We start from the raw sequence: 21,645 nt of genomic DNA on the forward strand, positions 1-21,645 counted from the left end.
CGGTCAACGCGGAACTCTATGTTCAACAGATGGAACGACTCAACATGGCTATTCAAGAGAAAAGACCTAATCGGCAGCATGGAGTTCTTCTACTGAACGACAACGCCCGCCCTCATATCGCCAATATGATCAAGGAAGCCATTCAAACGCATGGCTGGGAAGTGCTGCCACACACACCTATCGTACTCTTCTGATTTGGCACCAACGGATTTCCACCTCTTTCGATCTCTTTCAAATGCTATGCGCGGAATTTCGTTCAATACTGATGCAGAACTGAGTCGAAATCGGGTGATTTCTACCAACGAGTTATTGAAAATCTTGTTGAACGTTGGGAAGAAGTTGTAAACAACAAGGGTGAATACATTATTGATTAATTAGTTGTTATTTTTTATTATTTTAAATTTTAAAAAAGGGCAGGAACCCAATAAATCATTCGACGTGAAATGATATAATGTGTAAATATTTGTTCAAATTTCTTCTAATGTAACACAACGCCTATGACCTATTTCAAAAAGCATTTCTTGCAATGACACTTACATATGTTAACGATACATATTCTTTCTGTAGTTGAATAGAACATATTTATAACTGCAATATAGACTTTACGAATATTTGGGAGAATTGGATGCTCACTGAAGTCAATTAGAAGTCTTTCGAAGGACATTATCACGAATTTACGAAGTAATTTTATGTATGACAATATACGTTGAGTATGTATTGTATATTATGTAATACTATGGCGTTATATCAAAAGTGCTTACCTATGCGAGTTTCAGTTTCTTTAATGATTTCTGTGAAATTGAAAGCGTGATCGTTAAGTAACTCTTCGGCCATATTGTAAAAGGAGCATTTTTTAATGAGACTTTACACAATTAAATGTTACCAAGGAGGTGGCATGCAAGTACATGGGTAAACTTTTCTATCGACTTTGTTAATATAATTGAATATGAAAATATTACATAGAAATTTAGTAATTAATATATGAAAGAAAACCACAAAGACAACTTCGAAACTGGGCATTTATTGTTCTTATACACCTCCTAGTATGTATAATAATTTCAAAATTCATAATGATGAATTACGACTAATAATTATAAGAGATTACTTAGATTTACACGGAATCGAATGAGGACACACTTACCAACTGTGGCTTCGGCCTCAGAAGGTTGTTCTGAATATGGAATGAAAGACAATATCATCAGACTTTGCACTGTATACAGATATCATATACGTAGACAGAGGTAAGCAAATAACCAAAGATTCATTTTGAACACTACACTTTCTTCTTTTCAGAGAGGTTTTATAAAGATTTGCCATAAAATTCCGCAAAGTATATTATTATGAATTCAAAGTGCTTTCATTGTGAGAATCTACGTTCAGTTCCATCATTTAAATGGGTGGCTTCAAGGAGTAGCATTTGACAAATTTGGTGCCGAACTTGATACAATTACAAGCATATATCAACTTTACTACATTAATTTCGCATTATACATTGCGCACTCGCAAAAACATATATATGTAAGTATATAGAAATTTAGACTTATCGGCATATGTTCGTAAACAGAAGCACTCTCACCTTTAGGACGCTCGTCCTGTTGCACAACATCTGTGAAATTATTGAAGGAAATGTCAATTTTATGCCAATAATCAATAAATATATAACTAAAATCTTATCACTAAAATATACCAATCAAACTTTGCAATTTCAATACTGTTTACCTACTGAATTCACATTGTATGATTCGCCTTATTCCTTCAGTTTGATTTCATTGTATATATATGAAGTGTAAAGAAAAATATATCGAAATATTTATTACGATTACTATTTTACACAGAAATTTCATGTGAATATATTTCGAAACGATATTCTTTCTCTCAGTTAATATCTCTATCTAATCAATCACACACACTTAAATTTTAATTGAACTATAAATGTAAATGTTGTAATTCAGATTTAGGAGCCGACAAAATTTACAAAAAATATTATTGAAATGCGATAAAGCAAAACATCTCAAACATTTACATGCTATCTTTCTTCTATTACACATAAACATATTTCATAATGAACCATTATTCTCTTTCCACTAGCACATTGGAAGACTTCTCTAAGGAAACTCAGCGACAAGCATAAGCAAGAAATCACGAAAACAATCTCTCACTCACCAACTGTAGATTCCACTTCAGAACGTGTTTCTAGAGAAAGGCAAACGTAAATATATTCCCGCAACAGTCACATCACACAGAATATATGAGTATCAAGCAATAAAAATATATTCAACTCGTATAGAATATTCATGAAAGCTTTTCAAATGATAAAATTACAAAATCTAATCCGATAGCCCCACCATCATAAAACGCATTAAAAGTTTATCATCACACTTCATTAGAATGGAAAATATTATTAAGAAATTATTAATCAGTGCAATTTCGCTTTCATTTTAATAAATAATTATCACAGAAATATTTGTTACATAATCAGTTTGAAGATACGCATGAGGAATAAATTCTTCAGTAGCTTACCTGTACGAGTTACTTTTTCTGTTACGACTTCTGTGAAATTAACGAAATATGCAGTTAAATATTGTTGCTTTACAACAGAATGTATAGTTATGTGGCAATTATACACAGAATCGCATTAGCTAACCACGGCGTTTAGTTGCCAATATTTTTCAAACGCACTACGATATTATTGTACATACATATACATACATGCATATATATATATATATATATATATATATATATATATATATATATATATATATATATATATATATATATAACGTATATACTCGTGTAAATGTCGAAATGTTTAGACCATTTTTTAAGGTCAGATTTATAGGGTCGACTTTTACATGGATACTACTTCCGAAGGGCTGAAATTCAAGCTAGAATCCGAAGTGTTGTACCAGCAGCAGAAGTCTAACTGATCGCTAAGCGAATAAAAAGAATAACACAATGAATTACACTTATAGCACCAATTCTATGAATCGAAATACACATCCTAGTAAAATATTAACGTCTATTAATTGAATGATTTTCTGCTTACCATAGTCATGCCTTTGTACGAATTAAGACTATGGCGTTTGCCACTGTTCGCGAATAGTGTAGTCTGCGAAACACGTTCCTCACCATGTTTCATGCATGTGTTTTATGCTTGAATTTATATGCAGGCGTGCAACATATCCTGTGCATATATTTTAGAAATGGTGATGTAGCAACCATCAACAGATGTATAGTGTTCGCTATTAAATAGTGTTTAACAATGAACACCTAGCATTACATTATAAGCAAAAGGCATTCCAACTATAGAGCAGGCTACAGTATGGTAGCCACAAAATTTTGTCACAATTATATTCCTACGTGGAGAGTAATATGTTCCGTTGATCCACAAATGTTGTCCTGTTGTCCATGAAATACTAGGATCGACTACTACTCGGAGTATATACGATATATATATATATATATATATATATATATATATATATATATATACACACACACACACACATATACTGAAATCTACTTGTTGTATGTATGTATACAGGAAACTATCTACACATTTCCAAATTATATAATGATGCTTTAATTCATTTCGAAATCCTAAATTTATATTTACGTAGTGAAGCAGGACACAATAATCACGACAACATTACAGATTTATGAAATTATGCAAATATTGATATTAAATTTTCGGCATGTAAATAAGTATACGGAATGGATTTACTGTCATTTCGTGTCAGAAATAGCTACATGACTAATGTTAATGTTTAAACAAGTCTGCATATGTATATGTTTGTGTTTTTAATGTTGTGTTTAATAGTATTTCGTTTCCAGTTATTAATGTGTGTAAATATCACATTGCTCTACATCGTGCGAAAGTCAGTGGTATTCGTCTTACAGACAAATTGATTTCTCAAACATTTTAAGAACGTTTACTTTGCATTCGTATTATTTTCTGACTACACTACATGCAGACATCACTAATATTGTCGGATACTTTGAAATAGGGACGTTGAGAACACGGTAAAAGACAGAAAGCAAATTCATTGTCACAATGAAGGAAAGAAACATTTGACACCAACGACCGATAATCAGAAAAATGAAACTTCGCCAAACAAAGACGTGTGTAAAGAAAGCGCGAAACAATGTGACAGTAACATGAATATATTTTTGCATATTCTTCCTTTTCCGGACTTTTGATATACTAGCAACATTCAACATGATATGGTACGATATGCAAATAATTTGGACTGGGGTTGCGTGTTATATTGAGACAGGATTCAGTATAGCATTTACGGCTCGAGAGCGCATCATTTCTAGAGTGTAGCATGTGGAAATTTCTCATAAAAATCAGGACTACATAACAGTGTCTCTATTTTATGTTGTGTATGATTGCATGCAGGACGCTGCATATCGATGCATGTGTAAATAGGGGGAATTAGATATAATCAAATGGTATTTTTGCGTGACTTGGTTTAGCTTGGAATAATATATATCTAATAATCCTGAAAATTGACAGAAAAGCCAAACATTGAAAGCGAATGGAATCATTGCAAATTACACTCACCAACAGTAGATTCAACTTCAGATGGTTTTTCTGAACGAAATTAAAATAAACTACAATAAGTACATTGCTAAATCATTCGATGGAAAATGATATGTGTAAATATTTGTTCACATTTCTTCTTATGTAACACAACGCCTATGACTTATTGGAAAAAGTATTTCTTGCAATGACACTCACATACGTTAACAATTTAGATTCTATCTATAGTTGAATGAGACATATTTATGACTGCAATATAGACTTTACGAATATTTGGGAGAATAGGATGCTCACTGAAGGACATTATCACGAATTTACGACAAAATTTTATGTATGACAATATGTGCAGAGTATGTATTTTATTTCAAGTAATACTATGCTATCATATCAAAAGTGCTTACCTATTCGAGTTTCGGTTTCTCTAATAATTTCTGTGAAATTGAAAACGTAAACGTTAACTACCTTGTCGGCCATAATGTAAAGGGAGCGTTTCTTAATCAGGCTTTACACAATTAAATGTTACCGAGGACGTGACAGGCAAATACATCGGTAAAATTTCTATCGATTTAGTTAATATAATTGAATATGAAAATATTAGATAGAAATTCAGTAATTATTATATGAAAGAAAACCATAAAAACTACTCAGAACCTGGATGATTATTATTCTCATACACCTCCTAAGATGTACAATATTATTGAAATTAATAACGATATACTACAACTAAGAATTATAAGAGATTACTTAAATTTACTCGGAATCGAATGAGGAAACACTTACCAACTGTGGCTTCGACGCCAGATGGTTGTTCTGAATATGGAAAGAAACACAATATCGTCAGACTTTACCGTATACAGATATCATATACGTAGACAGACGTAAGCAAATAACTAAAGATTCATTCTCAACACTACACTTTCTTCTTTTCAGAGAGGTTTTATAAAGATTTGCAATAAAATTCCGCAAAATATATTATGAATTCAAAGTGCTTTCATTGCGGCAATCCACATTAGGTTTCATTATTTCAATTGGTGCCTTCAAGCAGTAACATTTGACAAATGTGATGTCGCACTCGCAGAAACATGATATATATGTAGGTAAATATAAATTTAGGCTTATCGACATGTATCCGAAAACAGAAGCTCTCCCACCTTTAGGACGCTCGTCCTGTTGCACAACATCAATTCTATACCAATACTTAATTGATAACTAAAATCTTATCGCGAAAATATACCAATCAAACTTTAAAATTTCAATACTGTTTACCCACTGAATTCAGATTGTATGATTCCCCTTATTCCTTCAGTTCGATTTCATATTGTATGTATCAAGTGCAAAGGAAATATATCGAAATGTTTATTACGATTACTATTTTACACAGAACTGTATTATGAATATATTTCGAAATGTGTTTCTGTCTCTCAATTAATATCTCCATCTAATCAATCCTACACACTTAAACTTTAATTAAACCATATATATATATATATATATATATATATATATATATATATATATATATATATATATATATATATATATAAACGGTGTAATTCAGATTCAGTAGTCGACAAAATTTGCAAAAAATATTATTGAAATGCGACAAAGCAAAACATCTCAAACATTTACACGCTATCGTTCTTCTATTACTCATAAACCTATTACATAATGAACCATTATTTTCTTTCCGCAAGCACATTAGAAGACTTCTCTGAGGAAACTCAACGACAAGCATAAGCAAGAAATCACGAAAATAATCTCTCACTCACCAACTGTAGATTCCACTGCAGAAAGTGCTTCTAGAGAAAGGCAAACGTAAATATATTCCTTCAAAATTTACATCACACAGAATATATGAGTATCAGGCAATAAAAATATATTCAACTCTTATAGAATAGCTGTGAGAGCTTTTCGTAGAATAAATATACAAAATCTAATCCGATAGCCAAACCATCATAAAACGCATAGAAACCCATCATCACACTTCATTAGAATGGAAAATGTTTATATGAAGAAATTATTAATCAGTGCAATTTACTAGAATGGAAAATGTTTATTTGAAAAAAATATCAATCGGTAGAATTTCGCTTTCAGATTAATAAACAATTATCACAGAAATATTTATTATATATTGAGTTTGAAGATACGCATCAGGCATAAATTCTTCAGTAGCTTACCTGCACGAGTTACTTTTTCTATTACGACGTCTGTGAAATTAACGAAATATGTAGCTAAATATTTCGAAAGATGCTTTACAACAGAATGCATACTTAAGTGGCGATTATACGGAGAATCACATTAGCTAACTACGGTTTCTAAGTAACAAAATTTATAAAGAATATTATTGAAATGCAATAAAGCAAAATATCTCAAATATTTACATGCTATCATTCTTCTATTACTCATAAACTTATGTCAATCTTTAGGCCATTTTTTTAGGTCAAATTTATAGGGTCCACTATTATAAGAATACTACTTTTGAGGAGCTGAAAATCAAGCCAGATCCGAATTGCCGCATGAGCACAGATGTCCAATTGTTCACTAAGCGAATAAAAGGAATAACACAATGAATTACACTTATAGTATCAATTCTACGCATTGAAACACACATCCTAGTAAAATATAACGATTAATTGAATGGTTTTATGCTTACCAAAGTCATGCATTTGTACGAATTCAGACTATGGCATTTGCCAATATTGGACAATAGTGCAGTTTGCGAAACACGTTTCTCACCATGTAAACAACGAGTGTATGATGAACGAGTTTAGTGTGCTTAAATTTGTATGCAAGCTCGCAGTATATCCTGTGCATGCATTTTAGAAATGGTAATGTAGCACATATCAACAGATGTGTAGTGGTCACTATTAAATGGTGTTTCACGGTAAGCACCGAACATTACATTATAAGCAAAAGGCATTCCAACTATAGACCAGGCTACGGCAAAGTAGTCACAAAATTTTGTAAAAATGTTATTTCTACATAGAAGATAATATGGTACTTTAACCCACAAATATTGTCCTGTTGCTCGTGAAATACTAGGGTCGACTTTTATATGGGGTCTATGGAAAATTTCCAATTTTTGGGACAAAAATAGTAGGTGGAGTTGTACATGAGATCGACTAGTAGTCGAGCATATATATATATATACATTCATCATCACCTTCGTCATTAATAAACGTTTCATTCCCTGACCAATATAATAAAAATGTGGGCAATTACAAAACATCTAATCAGATGTTTACACAATATAACTTTGCTACACCATACATACTAAAGAATGTTTTATCTATCTATAATCGCAATTACCGTTGACTTTTCTGTATGATTTCTATATTTCTAATCATATTTATTAGCATCACAAATACGACAACATTACAAATTTATGAAATTATGCAAATATCGATATATAACTTTCGGCATGTAAATCAGTATATGAAATGGAAACTTTACTGTTATTTGGGGTCACAAAAAGCTACATGGCCAATGTAATTGTTGAAACAAGTCTGCATATGTATATTTTGGTGTTTTCAATATTGTGTGCAATAGTATTTCTTTTCCAGCTCCTAATATGTGAGTAAATATCTCTTTGCTCTATATCGTGCAAAAGTCAATCATCTTTGTCTTACAAACAAATTATTAATTTCTCAAAAAATTTATAAGTATTTACTTTATATTCATATTATTTTCCTTTTATATTACAGGAAACCATCCTTAATATTACCGGAAATAATTCGAAATAGAATCGTTGAGATGAGTGTAAAAGTAAAAGTAAAAGCTCAAATTATCTGTCACACCGAAGCAAAGAAACATTTGACACCAACGACTGATAATCAGAACGTTGAAAATTCACCAAACAAAGGCGAGTGAAAAGAAAGCGTGAAGATAACATGAAAATATTTTGGCGTATTCTGAATTTTAAGGAGTTTTAATATAATAGCCACATTCAACATGATATGGTACGATATGTAAATAATTTGGACTGGGTTTGCTTGTTATATTGAGACAGGACTCAGTATAGGATTTACGGCTTGATTGTGCATCACTTCTGGGTGGTAGCATGTGGAGATTTCTCATATAAATTAGGACTACATAACAGTGTCTCTATTTGATGTTGTGTATGATTGCATGCAGGACACTGCATATCGATGCATGTGTAACAAGGGAGAATTAGGTTTAATCAAATGTATTTTTGCGTGGCATGGTTTAGCTTGCAATAATATACCTCTAATAATCCTGACAATTGACAGAAAAGCCGAACATTGAAAGCGAATGAAATCCTTGCAAATTAGACTCACCAACAGTAGATTCAACTTCAGATGGTTTTTCTGAACGAAAATAAATAAACTACAATAAACACGTTGCTAAATCATTCGACGGAAAATGATATAATGTGTAAATATTTGTTCAAATTTCTTCTTATGTGACAGAACACCTATGATCTTTTGTTAAATGCATTTCTGGCAATGACACTCACATATGTTAATACATGTTCTATCTATAGTTGAATGGGACATGTTTATGACTACAATATAGATTTTACGAATATTTGGAGAGAATCGGCTGCTCACTGAAGCCAATTAGAAGGCATTTGAAGGACATTATCACGAATTTACGAGAGATTTTTAAGCATGACAATATGCGGAGAGTATGTATTGTATATTAAGTAATATTATGCTGTTATATCAAAAGTGCTTACCTATGCAAGTTACGGTCTCTCTAACAATTTCTGTAAAATTGAAAACGTAAACGTTAACTATTTCTTCGACCATATTGTAAAGGGAGCATTTCTTAATCAGGCTTTACATACTTAAATGTTACCAAGGAGGTGACACGCAAATAGATGGATAAACTTTTCTATCGATTTTGTCAATGTAACTGAATATGAAAAAATTACATAAGAATTCGGTAATTACTATATGAAAGAAAAACATAAAAGCAACTTAGAAACTGGGCGTTTATTGCTCTTATACACCTCCTAGCATGTATGATAATTTCAAAATTCATAACTATATACTACGACTAATTATATGAGATTACTTAAATTTATACGGAATCGATTGAGGACACACTTACCGACTGTTGCTTCGGCCTCAGTAGGTTGTTCTGAATATGGAATGAAAGACAATGTCATCAGATTTTATGCCGTAATCAGATAACATATACGTAGACAGATGTCAGCAAGTGACCAAAGATTCATTCTCAAAACTACACTTTCCTCTTTTGGAAGATGTTTTATAAAGATACGCAATAAAATTCCGCAAAATTTATTATTATGAATCAGTTCCATCATCTGAATAGGTGGTTTTAAATAGGAGCGGTTGGTAAAAGTGATCTAGAACTTTATACAATTACAAATTATCAACTATACTACATTAATTTCGCAAGACCATTATGTAGTTAAATAGAAATTTAAGCATATCGATCTATACTCGTAAACAGAAGCACTCTTACAATTAGGACGCTAGTCTTGTTGCACAACATTGTTGAAATTATTGAATGAAATGTCAATTTTATGCCAACCAATCAAACTTTGCAATTTCAATACTGTTTACCTACTGAATTCACATTGTATGATTCGCCTTATTCCTTCAGTTCACTTTCATTTCATATATATGAAGTGAGAGAAAATATATCGAAATATATATGGCGATCACTATTTGACAAAATAATGTCAAGTGAATATATTTCGAAACAAGTTTCTTTGTCTCAGTTAATATGTCTATCTAATCAATCATACACACTTAAATTTTAGTTAAACTATAAATTTAAACAGTGTAATTGAGATTAAGGAAACGAGAAATTTTACAAAAAATATTATTGAAATGCGATAAAGCAAAACATCTCAAACATTTACACGCTATCGTTCTTCTATTACTCACAAGCTTATTTCATAATGAAATATTATTCTCTTTCCGCAAATATATAGGAAGACGTCTCTAAGGAAACTCAGCGACAAGCATAAGCAGGAAATCAGGAAAATAATCTCTCACTCACCAACTATAGATTCTACTTCCACGAAGCATTAATTAATTTAGTAATCCTAAATTTCCATTTACATAGCGAAGCTGGACACAATCATTGACGCAATTATTAGCATATGTCAAAGCAAAGGGGCAAACATTTCTAGATATTCACCATCTTGGTTAATTGTCGTTTTATACTCTGGCCAATATGAGATATATGTGAGCAATTACAAGACATCTATTCAGATGTTTACACTATATGATTCTGCATATCTATAATCGCAATTTCCTAGGAATTTTCTACATGATTTCTATATATCAAGTCATATTTATTAACATAGTATACGGATACAGTTATAAAAAATTCGGCATGTAAATCAGTATATTAAATGGAAACTTTACAGTTAATTGTAGTAAGAAATAGCCTAATGAGAATTGTCACTGTTTAAAAAAATCTGCATTTGTACATTTGTGTTTTCAATATTGAGTTATAGTATTTCTCTTCCAGCTGCTATTGTGTGCAAATATCACTTTGCTCTACGTCGTGCAAATGTCAATCATCCTCGTCTTGCAGACAAATAAATTCCCCAAGCACTTTATAGTTGTGCACTTTACACTCGCATTATTTTCTTATTATACTACACACATCCATCTGTAATATTACCGGATAATTTGAAATAGAGACGTGGAGACAACGGTAAAGCAAAAGAAGCAAATCAACTGTCACAACGAAGCAAAGAAACATATGACACCAACAACCGATAATCAGATTGAAAATTCGCAAAACGAAGACGAGTGTAAAGAAAGCGCGATACAATGTGAAAGTAACATATTCTTGAGTATTCTGCATTTTCAGAACTTTTAATATACAAGACACTTTCAACATGATATGGTACAATATGTAAATAATTTGGACTGGGGTTCTATGTTATATCGGGACAGGCCTAAGTACAGCGGTTACGGCTTGACAGTGCATAACATCTGGAGGGTAGCATATGGAGATTTGTCATATAAATCACGACTACATAGCAGGCTCTTTATTTGATGTTGTGTATGATTGCATGCAGGACGCTGCATATCGATGCATGTGTAAGTAGGGAGAATTAGGCATAGTCAAATGTATTTTTGCGTGACTTGGCTTAGCTTGCAATAATATACATCTAATATACCTGACAATTGACTGAAAAGCCAAACATTGAAAGCGAATGAAATCCTTAAAAATTACACTCACCAACAGTAGGTTCAACTTCAGACGGTTTTTCTGGACGAAATTAAAATAAACTACAATGATCACATTGATAAATCATTCGACGGGAAATGGTATGTGTAAATGTTCAATTTTCTTCTTATGTAACAGAACACCTAAGACCTTTTGCTAAAAGCAATTCTTACAATGACGCTGACATATATTAACAATACATATTCTAGCTGTAGTTGAATGGAACATATTTATGACTGTAATAATGACTTTACGAATATTTGGACAAAATCGGATGCTCACTAAGTCTTTCGAAGGACGTTATCACGAATTTACCAGAGAATTATATACATAAATATATGTGCAAAATATTTATTGTATTTTACGTAATACTGCGCCGTTATATCAAAAGTGCTTTCCTATGCGAGATTCGTTTTCTCTAATAATTCCTGTGAAATTGAAAACGTAAATGTTAACTATCTCTTCGGCCATATTATAAAGGAAACACTTCTTAATGAGGCTTTATACAGTCAATGTTACCAAGGACACGCAAATATATCGGTAAAATTTCTATCAAATTTGTTAATATAATTGAATATGAAATTACTCATAGTCATTCAGTAATTACCATATGAAAAAGAACAACATATAAACTGGGTGATTATTGTTCTCATACACATCTTAGTATGCATAATAATTTCATAGTTAATAGTGATATACTACGACTACTAATCATAAAAGATTCCTTAAATTGACACGAAATCAAATCAGGAGACACTTACCAACTGTGGCTTCGGCCTCAGATGGTTGTTCTGAATATGGAATGAAAGACAATATCATCAGATTTTACAACACATACAGAAATGATATACGTACAAACTTTATAAGTCAATGCGGAGCAGGAATCAATGCCTCTATTTGATTGTCTTTGTAATAGTATGCAGTGTGATGATATCAATGTATATGTGTAAGTAGGCTGTGTTAGGTGTAATGAAATATATTTTTGCGTGACGTTTTTTAGCTAGCAATATCTGATATACACCTGACAATTGACAGTAAGCCTAAGCGTTGAAAGCGAATGAAATTATTGCATATTAGACTCACCAACAGTAGATTCAACAGCAGAAGGTTTTTCTGAACGAAATCAAAATAAACTACGATAAGCATGCTGCTAAATTATTTGACAGAAAATGATATAAAGTGTGAATATTTGTTCAAATTTATTCTTAAGTAATAGACGACATATGATCTCTGCAAAATGCATTCCTAACAATGATGCGCTCATTAGTTAACATCACATATTCAATCTGTAGTTGAATGGAGCATGTTTGTGTTTTCAATATAGATCTATAGTTATTTGATAAAACTCCAGAGTTCACTAAACGAATTCAGAATTGATTCACGAATTTACGAGAAAACATTTGTACAGGAGAATACGCGGAGAGTATAATTTCTATATAAAAGAAAACCGCAACATTAAGTTATTAACTGAGCGATGATGTTTCTAGTACACGTCCCACAATATATAGTAAATTCAAAGTTAATAATGATGTACTATAACTAGTAATCATAGAGATTTGTTACATTAAAACGTAGCCAAATTAGGAGACACTTACCAACTGTGGCTTCGGCCTCAGATGGTTGTTCTGAATAGTGAATGAAAGACAATATCATCAGCTATTACACCACATACAGATATAATATACATAGACAGAGTTAGGAAGATAACCAAACATTCATTCACAAAAATACACATACTTATTTTAAAGATATATCTCATAAGGATTTACAATAAAATGCAAGAAATATATTATCTTAAATTCAATGCGACAATATATGTTCACTTCCATCATATAGAAGGGAGACAACAAAGAGTAACATTTGGTAAAAGCGACGTCAAATTTCATATATTACAAGCATATATCAACTATACTAGATTCATTTCGATTAAAACGTTACGCATTTCCAATGAAGTAATAGTTAGGGAGATAAATAGAAAGCTAGATCTATCGAGATAAGTTCGTAAACTGAAGTTCTCTCACCTTTAGGACGCTCGTCCTGTTGCACAACATCTGTGAAATAATTAAATGAAATGTGAATTTCATGCTGAGAACTGATGAACACATCACTAATCTCTACCAATATATCAATCTTGTTTTGCAATTGCACAGATTTTCAGCCACCGATTTCCCATTGCATGATTCGCTTTATTCTTTCAGTACGAATTCATTCTATATATATGAAGCGCAGAGAAAATATATCGAAATATTTATTGCTATTATTAATTTACACGTTAGTGCGATGTGAATATATTTTCAGACGAGTTACTTTCTTTCAAATAAAGTTTCTCTGCAAATAATCATGGGCAATTCAATTCTAACATGATAAATTTACACAATATGTTTGAGATGTAGAATGCGACTCGGTTTACAAGCTATTATATTGAAATGCAAATAAAGTATCACAGCGTCTCAATATTTTACATGCTATCGTTCGTCCATTAATTATTAACTTATTTCTTCATGAATAATTATACCCTTTCAACAAGATTTTTGAAGACTTCTCTAAGGTAACTCAGCAACAAGCGTAAGCAGGAAATCACGAAAATAATCTCTCACTCACCAACTGTAGACTCCACTTGAGAACGAGTTTCTAGAGAAAGGCAAACGTAAATATAAATCCTCAACACTTACATCACACTATTTATTATGACAGACAACTATTAAATATATTGAACTCGTATAGAATAAGTGGTTTTCAAATAATAAATTTACGACACTAATCCAGTTACCCCAATTCAAGGAAACATTTTACAAACCTATCGTCATATTTTAACAGAATCGAAAAAGCTTACATGAAAGAAATATAAATTGATTAGTCGGAGGAATTTTGCTTTCATTTTACTAAAGAATTAACGTCGAAATATATGTTACATATCTAGCTTATTGGTACACATCACGAGAAAAGATTCTTCGGCAGCTTACCTGTGCGCGTTACATTTTCTGTTACAACTTCTATGAAATATGTAATTAAATATTTGGAAAGCTGCTTTGAAGAAGAATGCATACTTATGTGGCAATTACATAGGGAAGAATATTAGCTAACTACGTCTTGTAGATCTGAAATTTTCTCAAAATCACCTCATATTTTCAGTAATATATACATGTAGGAATGTTTATTTATATATATATATATATATATATATATATATATATATATATATATATATATATATATATATATACATATCCATAAGCACACCCACACAGACACACACACACAAACACACACAAACACACATATATATATATGCAGTTTATTTTGTACATTGTTGCACTTTTCACGTTTACACGTCTTCCTTCTAATCACATGTGTAGACAATATGAGTTTGCTGCATCATCCATGCGAAAAATCATTTCAGCTATATATAATCGCGATCTCCTCGGACTTTTCCGCATGATTTTTATATTTTAAATAATGTTAATTTACGTAACAAATACGACAAATTCGTAAGTTTTGGTAATTATGTAATTACTAATATATATAATTCGGTGTGTAAGTCAGGATATTAAATGGAATAGCCACCTTCCATACGAGAATGAAATTGTCTCATGTCAAATGTCAGTATGTAAGCCAACATGCAGTTGTGTCTGTCTGTGTGTTTAATGTACATATTAGTTTCTGTTTTCTTTTGCAGCTACTAATGTGTTTAACTGCCACTTTGCTATACAACCTGCAAAGAATACATGTGTTGAACGGAAGCAATATGTCACGCGTTTAATTGATATAAAAGTACGTTTTCTTCACATTACAAACAAGTTCATTCTTCAAAAACTTTACACGAGTCTAATATATTCTCGAAAATTTCTCGTATTTCCGTTTGCTCACTGTTCTCTAATACTACCAGCTATTTTGAAATTCAGACGTTTGAACGACGATGAAAGAAATGGAACAAATAAACTGTCACAACGAAGCGACGAAACATTTGACACCAGCAACTGCTAAGTAGCACGTTTGAAATTCGCAAAGCAAACACGAGTGTGGAGAAAGCGCAATGCAATGTGGAAAAAATCACGGATATATTTCTGAGTGTTCTGCATTTTCAACAATCTTAAACTATTAGCCCCATGGTCCTTTTTTAACGACCAGAACGATAATCTAACATATTTCTGCAAAACCTGTATTCCTTTTAGATAACTTTAGTTCGTCATCTACATCGGAATGTAATTCAAATATTGTAATAAAGATATATTTTATATATTTAGAATGAGATAAAGTCGTATAAATAAGAATTGTTGGTAATAAATTAAACAAAAGAAATTGGGCATTAATGGTCTAATATACAACCACACTGAAGACGATATGGTGCGACATGGAAAGAATTGGAAATGGGGTTGCGTATTATATAGTGTTCCTTCTTAATATAGCATATATGGCTCGATAGCTCGCCAATTCTGCAGCGTAGTATATGGAAATTTTTCATGTAAATCCGGACCAGGAATCAGTGCCTCTGTTTGATTTCTTTCGTAATAGCATGCAGTGTGATCATATGAATGTATGTGTGTAAGTAGGCTGTGTTAAGTGTAATGAAATATATTTTTGCGTGACTTTCTTTAGCTAGCAATTTCTAATATACCTGACAATTGACGGTAAGCCTAAACGTTGAAAGCGAATGAAATTATTGCATATTAGACTCACCAACGGTAGATTCAACTTCAGATGGTTTTTCTGAACGAAATCAAAATAAAGTACAATAGGCATGTTGTTCAATTATTCGATAGGAAAATATATAATGTGTAAATGTTTGTTCATATGTCTTCTTAAGTAACAGACCACATATGATCTCTGTAAAATGCTTTTATTACACTGATACACTCATACGTTAACGTTACATATTCGGTCTGTAGTTGAATGGAGCATCATTATGTATTCAATACAGATTTATGATTATTTGATAAAGCTCCGACGTTCACTAAACAAATTCAGAATTAATTCGCGAATTTAAGAGAAAACATTTATACAGGAAAATATGCGGACAGTATATATTGAATTTTAAGTAACTCTATGCCATAATATCAAATCTTCTTACCTATGCGAGTTTCGGTTTCTCTGATAATTTCTGTGAAATTCAAAACGTAAATCGTTAACTATGTCGTCGGCCATTTCGCAACAGTCAAGATTTTTAATGACGTTTGATACAATTAAATATTAGCAAGGACGTGACGGACGAAAATGCGTAGAGAAATATTTCTATCAATTTTGTTAATATAGTTTAACTTGAAAATGTTATGTAGAAATTCGGCAATTTCTATATAAAAGAAATCCGCAACAATAAGTTATTAAATGAGCGATTATTTTTCTAGTACAACTCCCACAATATAATTAATAATGATGTACTATAACTGGTAATCATAGAGATTTGTTACATTAAAACGGTACCAATTTAGGAGACACTTACCAACTGTGGCATCGGCCTCAGATGGTTGTTCTGAATATGGAAGGAAAGACAATATCATCAGCTTTTACACCACATACGGATATAATATATTTACATAGAGTTAGGAAGATAACCAAACATTCATTCACAAAAATACATATACCTATTTTAAAGATATATTTCATAAAGTTTGCAATAAAATGCAGGGCAATACATTATCTTGACTTCGATGTGACAATATATGTTCACTTCCATCATTTACACAGGGGCAACAAACAGTAACTTTTGGTAAAAGCGACGTCAAATTTTGTATATTACAAGCATATCTCAACTAAACAAGATTCATTTCGATTAATACGTTACGTATTTCCAAACAAGTTATAGTGAGGTAGTTAAATAGAAAGCTAGATCTATCGAGATAAGTTCGTAAACTGAAGTTCTCTCACCTTTAGGACGCTCGTCCTGTTGCACAACATCTGTGAAATAATTAAATGAAATGTGAACTTCATGCTGATAACTGATGAACACATCACTAATCTCTACCAACATATCAATCGTCTTTTGCAATTGCAAAGATTTTAACCCACCGATTTCCCATTGCATGATTCGCTTTATTGTTTCACCACGATTTCATTCTATATATATGAAGCGCAGAGAAAATATATCGAAATATTTATTGCTATTATTAATTTACACGTTAGTGCGATGTGAATATATTTTCAGACGAGTTACTTTCTTTCAAATAAAGTTTCTCTGCAAATAATCATGGGCAATTCAATTCTAACATGATAAATTTACACAATATGTTTGAGATGTAGAATGCGACTCGGTTTACAAGCTATTATATTGAAATGCAAATAAAGTATCACAGCGTCTCAATATTTTACATGCTATCGTTCGTCCATTAATTATTAACTTATTTCTTCATGAATAATTATACCCTTTCAACAAGATTTTTGAAGACTTCTCTAAGGTAACTCAGCAACAAGCGTAAGCAGGAAATCACGAAAATAATCTCTCACTCACCAACTGTAGACTCCACTTGAGAACGAGTTTCTAGAGAAAGGCAAACGTAAATATAAATCCTCAACACTTACATCACACTATTTATTATGACAGACAACTATTAAATATATTGAACTCGTATAGAATAAGTGGTTTTCAAATAATAAATTTACGACACTAATCCAGTTACCCCAATTCAAGGAAACATTTTACAAACCTATCGTCATATTTTAACAGAATCGAAAAAGCTTACATGAAAGAAATATAAATTGATTAGTCGGAGGAATTTTGCTTTCATTTTACTACAGAATTAACGTCGAAATATATGTTACATATCTAGCTTATTGGTACACATCACGAGAAAAGATTCTTCGGCAGCTTACCTGTGCGCGTTACATTTTCTGTTACAACTTCTATGAAATATGTAATTAAATATTTGGAAAGCTGCTTTGAAGAAGAATGCATACTTATGTGGCAATTACATAGGGAAGAATATTAGCTAACTACGTCTTGTAGATCTGAAATTTTCTCAAAATCACCTCATATTTTCAGTAATATATACATGTAGGAATGTTTATTTATATATATATATATATATATATATATATATATATATATATATATATATATACATATCCATAAGCACACCCACACAGACACACACACACAAACACACACAAACACACATATATATATATGCAGTTTATTTTGTACATTGTTGCACTTTTCACGTTTACACGTCTTCCTTCTAATCACATGTGTAGACAATATGAGTTTGCTGCATCATCCATGCGAAAAATCATTTCAGCTATATATAATCGCGATCTCCTCGGACTTTTCCGCATGATTTTTATATTTTAAATAATGTTAATTTACGTAACAAATACGACAAATTCGTAAGTTTTGGTAATTATGTAATTACTAATATATATAATTCGGTGTGTAAGTCAGGATATTAAATGGAATAGCCACCTTCCATACGAGAATGAAATTGTCTCATGTCAAATGTCAGTATGTAAGCCAACATGCAGTTGTGTCTGTCTGTGTGTTTAATGTACATATTAGTTTCTGTTTTCTTTTGCAGCTACTAATGTGTTTAACTGCCACTTTGCTATACAACCTGCAAAGAATACATGTGTTGAACGGAAGCAATATGTCACGCGTTTAATTGATATAAAAGTACGTTTTCTTCACATTACAAACAAGTTCATTCTTCAAAAACTTTACACGAGTCTAATATATTCTCGAAAATTTCTCGTATTTCCGTTTGCTCACTGTTCTCTAATACTACCAGCTATTTTGAAATTCAGACGTTTGAACGACGATGAAAGAAATGGAACAAATAAACTGTCACAACGAAGCGACGAAACATTTGACACCAGCAACTGCTAAGTAGCACGTTTGAAATTCGCAAAGCAAACACGAGTGTGGAGAAAGCGCAATGCAATGTGGAAAAAATCACGGATATATTTCTGAGTGTTCTGCATTTTCAACAATCTTAAACTATTAGCCCCATGGTCCTTTTTTAACGACCAGAACGATAATCTAACATATTTCTGCAAAACCTGTATTCCTTTTAGATAACTTTAGTTCGTCATCTACATCGGAATGTAATTCAAATATTGTAATAAAGATATATTTTATATATTTAGAATGAGATAAAGTCGTATAAATAAGAATTGTTGGTAATAAATTAAACAAAAGAAATTGGGCATTAATGGTCTAATATACAACCACACTGAAGACGATATGGTGCGACATGGAAAGAATTGGAAATGGGGTTGCGTATTATATAGTGTTCCTTCTTAATATAGCATATATGGCTCGATAGCTCGCCAATTCTGCAGCGTAGTATATGGAAATTTTTCATGTAAATCCGGACCAGGAATCAGTGCCTCTGTTTGATTTCTTTCGTAATAGCATGCAGTGTGATCATATGAATGTATGTGTGTAAGTAGGCTGTGTTAAGTGTAATGAAATATATTTTTGCGTGACTTTCTTTAGCTAGCAATTTCTAATATACCTGACAATTGACGGTAAGCCTAAACGTTGAAAGCGAATGAAATTATTGCATATTAGACTCACCAACGGTAGATTCAACTTCAGATGGTTTTTCTGAACGAAATCAAAATAAAGTACAATAGGCATGTTGTTCAATTATTCGATAGGAAAATATATAATGTGTAAATGTTTGTTCATATGTCTTCTTAAGTAACAGACCACATATGATCTCTGTAAAATGCTTTTATTACACTGATACACTCATACGTTAACGTTACATATTCGGTCTGTAGTTGAATGGAGCATCATTATGTATTCAATACAGATTTATGATTATTTGATAAAGCTCCGACGTTCACTAAACAAATTCAGAATTAATTCGCGAATTTAAGAGAAAACATTTATACAGGAAAATATGCGGACAGTATATATTGAATTTTAAGTAACTCTATGCCATAATATCAAATCTTCTTACCTATGCGAGTTTCGGTTTCTCTGATAATTTCTGTGAAATTCAAAACGTAAATCGTTAACTATGTCGTCGGCCATTTCGCAACAGTCAAGATTTTTAATGACGTTTGATACAATTAAATATTAGCAAGGACGTGACGGACGAAAATGCGTAGAGAAATATTTCTATCAATTTTGTTAATATAGTTTAACTTGAAAATGTTATGTAGAAATTCGGCAATTTCTATATAAAAGAAATCCGCAACAATAAGTTATTAAATGAGCGATTATTTTTCTAGTACAACTCCCACAATATAATTAATAATGATGTACTATAACTGGTAATCATAGAGATTTGTTACATTAAAACGGTACCAATTTAGGAGACACTTACCAACTGTGGCATCGGCCTCAGATGGTTGTTCTGAATATGGAAGGAAAGACAATATCATCAGCTTTTACACCACATACGGATATAATATATTTACATAGAGTTAGGAAGATAACCAAACATTCATTCACAAAAATACATATACCTATTTTAAAGATATATTTCATAAAGTTTGCAATAAAATGCAGGGCAATACATTATCTTGACTTCGATGTGACAATATATGTTCACTTCCATCATTTACACAGGGGCAACAAACAGTAACTTTTGGTAAAAGCGACGTCAAATTTTGTATATTACAAGCATATCTCAACTAAACAAGATTCATTTCGATTAATACGTTACGTATTTCCAAACAAGTTATAGTGAGGTAGTTAAATAGAAAGCTAGATCTATCGAGATAAGTTCGTAAACTGAAGTTCTCTCACCTTTAGGACGCTCGTCCTGTTGCACAACATCTGTGAAATAATTAAATGAAATGTGAACTTCATGCTGATAACTGATGAACACATCACTAATCTCTACCAACATATCAATCGTCTTTTGCAATTGCAAAGATTTTAACCCACCGATTTCCCATTGCATGATTCGCTTTATTGTTTCACCACGATTTCATTCTATATATATGAAGCGCAGAGAAAATATATC

General features: G+C 31.8%; 1 protein-coding gene across 1 annotated transcript in view; it reads right to left on the reverse strand.

The window, feature by feature from the left end:
* Window positions 1-21,645, reverse strand: part of LOC106869541 (uncharacterized) — a 502,813-nt gene that overhangs the window by 163,716 nt on the left and 317,452 nt on the right. The window contains exons 232-260 of the mRNA XM_089360195.1: window positions 21,426-21,455; window positions 21,001-21,030; window positions 20,632-20,661; window positions 20,241-20,270; window positions 18,539-18,568; window positions 18,177-18,206; window positions 17,597-17,626; window positions 17,172-17,201; window positions 16,803-16,832; window positions 16,412-16,441; window positions 14,698-14,727; window positions 14,336-14,365; window positions 13,756-13,785; window positions 13,330-13,359; window positions 12,818-12,847; window positions 12,496-12,525; window positions 11,747-11,776; window positions 9,626-9,655; window positions 9,249-9,278; window positions 8,848-8,877; window positions 6,319-6,348; window positions 5,330-5,359; window positions 4,951-4,980; window positions 4,571-4,600; window positions 2,521-2,550; window positions 2,164-2,193; window positions 1,577-1,606; window positions 1,142-1,171; window positions 762-791 (exon numbers count right to left, since the gene is read on the reverse strand). Of these exons, the coding sequence (XP_089216321.1) occupies window positions 762-791; window positions 1,142-1,171; window positions 1,577-1,606; window positions 2,164-2,193; window positions 2,521-2,550; window positions 4,571-4,600; window positions 4,951-4,980; window positions 5,330-5,359; window positions 6,319-6,348; window positions 8,848-8,877; window positions 9,249-9,278; window positions 9,626-9,655; window positions 11,747-11,776; window positions 12,496-12,525; window positions 12,818-12,847; window positions 13,330-13,359; window positions 13,756-13,785; window positions 14,336-14,365; window positions 14,698-14,727; window positions 16,412-16,441; window positions 16,803-16,832; window positions 17,172-17,201; window positions 17,597-17,626; window positions 18,177-18,206; window positions 18,539-18,568; window positions 20,241-20,270; window positions 20,632-20,661; window positions 21,001-21,030; window positions 21,426-21,455 (870 nt within the window). The remainder of the gene's footprint in view (window positions 1-761; window positions 792-1,141; window positions 1,172-1,576; window positions 1,607-2,163; window positions 2,194-2,520; window positions 2,551-4,570; window positions 4,601-4,950; window positions 4,981-5,329; window positions 5,360-6,318; window positions 6,349-8,847; window positions 8,878-9,248; window positions 9,279-9,625; window positions 9,656-11,746; window positions 11,777-12,495; window positions 12,526-12,817; window positions 12,848-13,329; window positions 13,360-13,755; window positions 13,786-14,335; window positions 14,366-14,697; window positions 14,728-16,411; window positions 16,442-16,802; window positions 16,833-17,171; window positions 17,202-17,596; window positions 17,627-18,176; window positions 18,207-18,538; window positions 18,569-20,240; window positions 20,271-20,631; window positions 20,662-21,000; window positions 21,031-21,425; window positions 21,456-21,645) is intronic.

Source organism: Octopus bimaculoides, chromosome 1 (genome assembly GCF_046866305.1).
Source record: "Octopus bimaculoides isolate indiv1 chromosome 1, ASM4686630v1, whole genome shotgun sequence".
NCBI classification, from domain to species: Eukaryota; Metazoa; Mollusca; class Cephalopoda; order Octopoda; family Octopodidae; genus Octopus; species Octopus bimaculoides.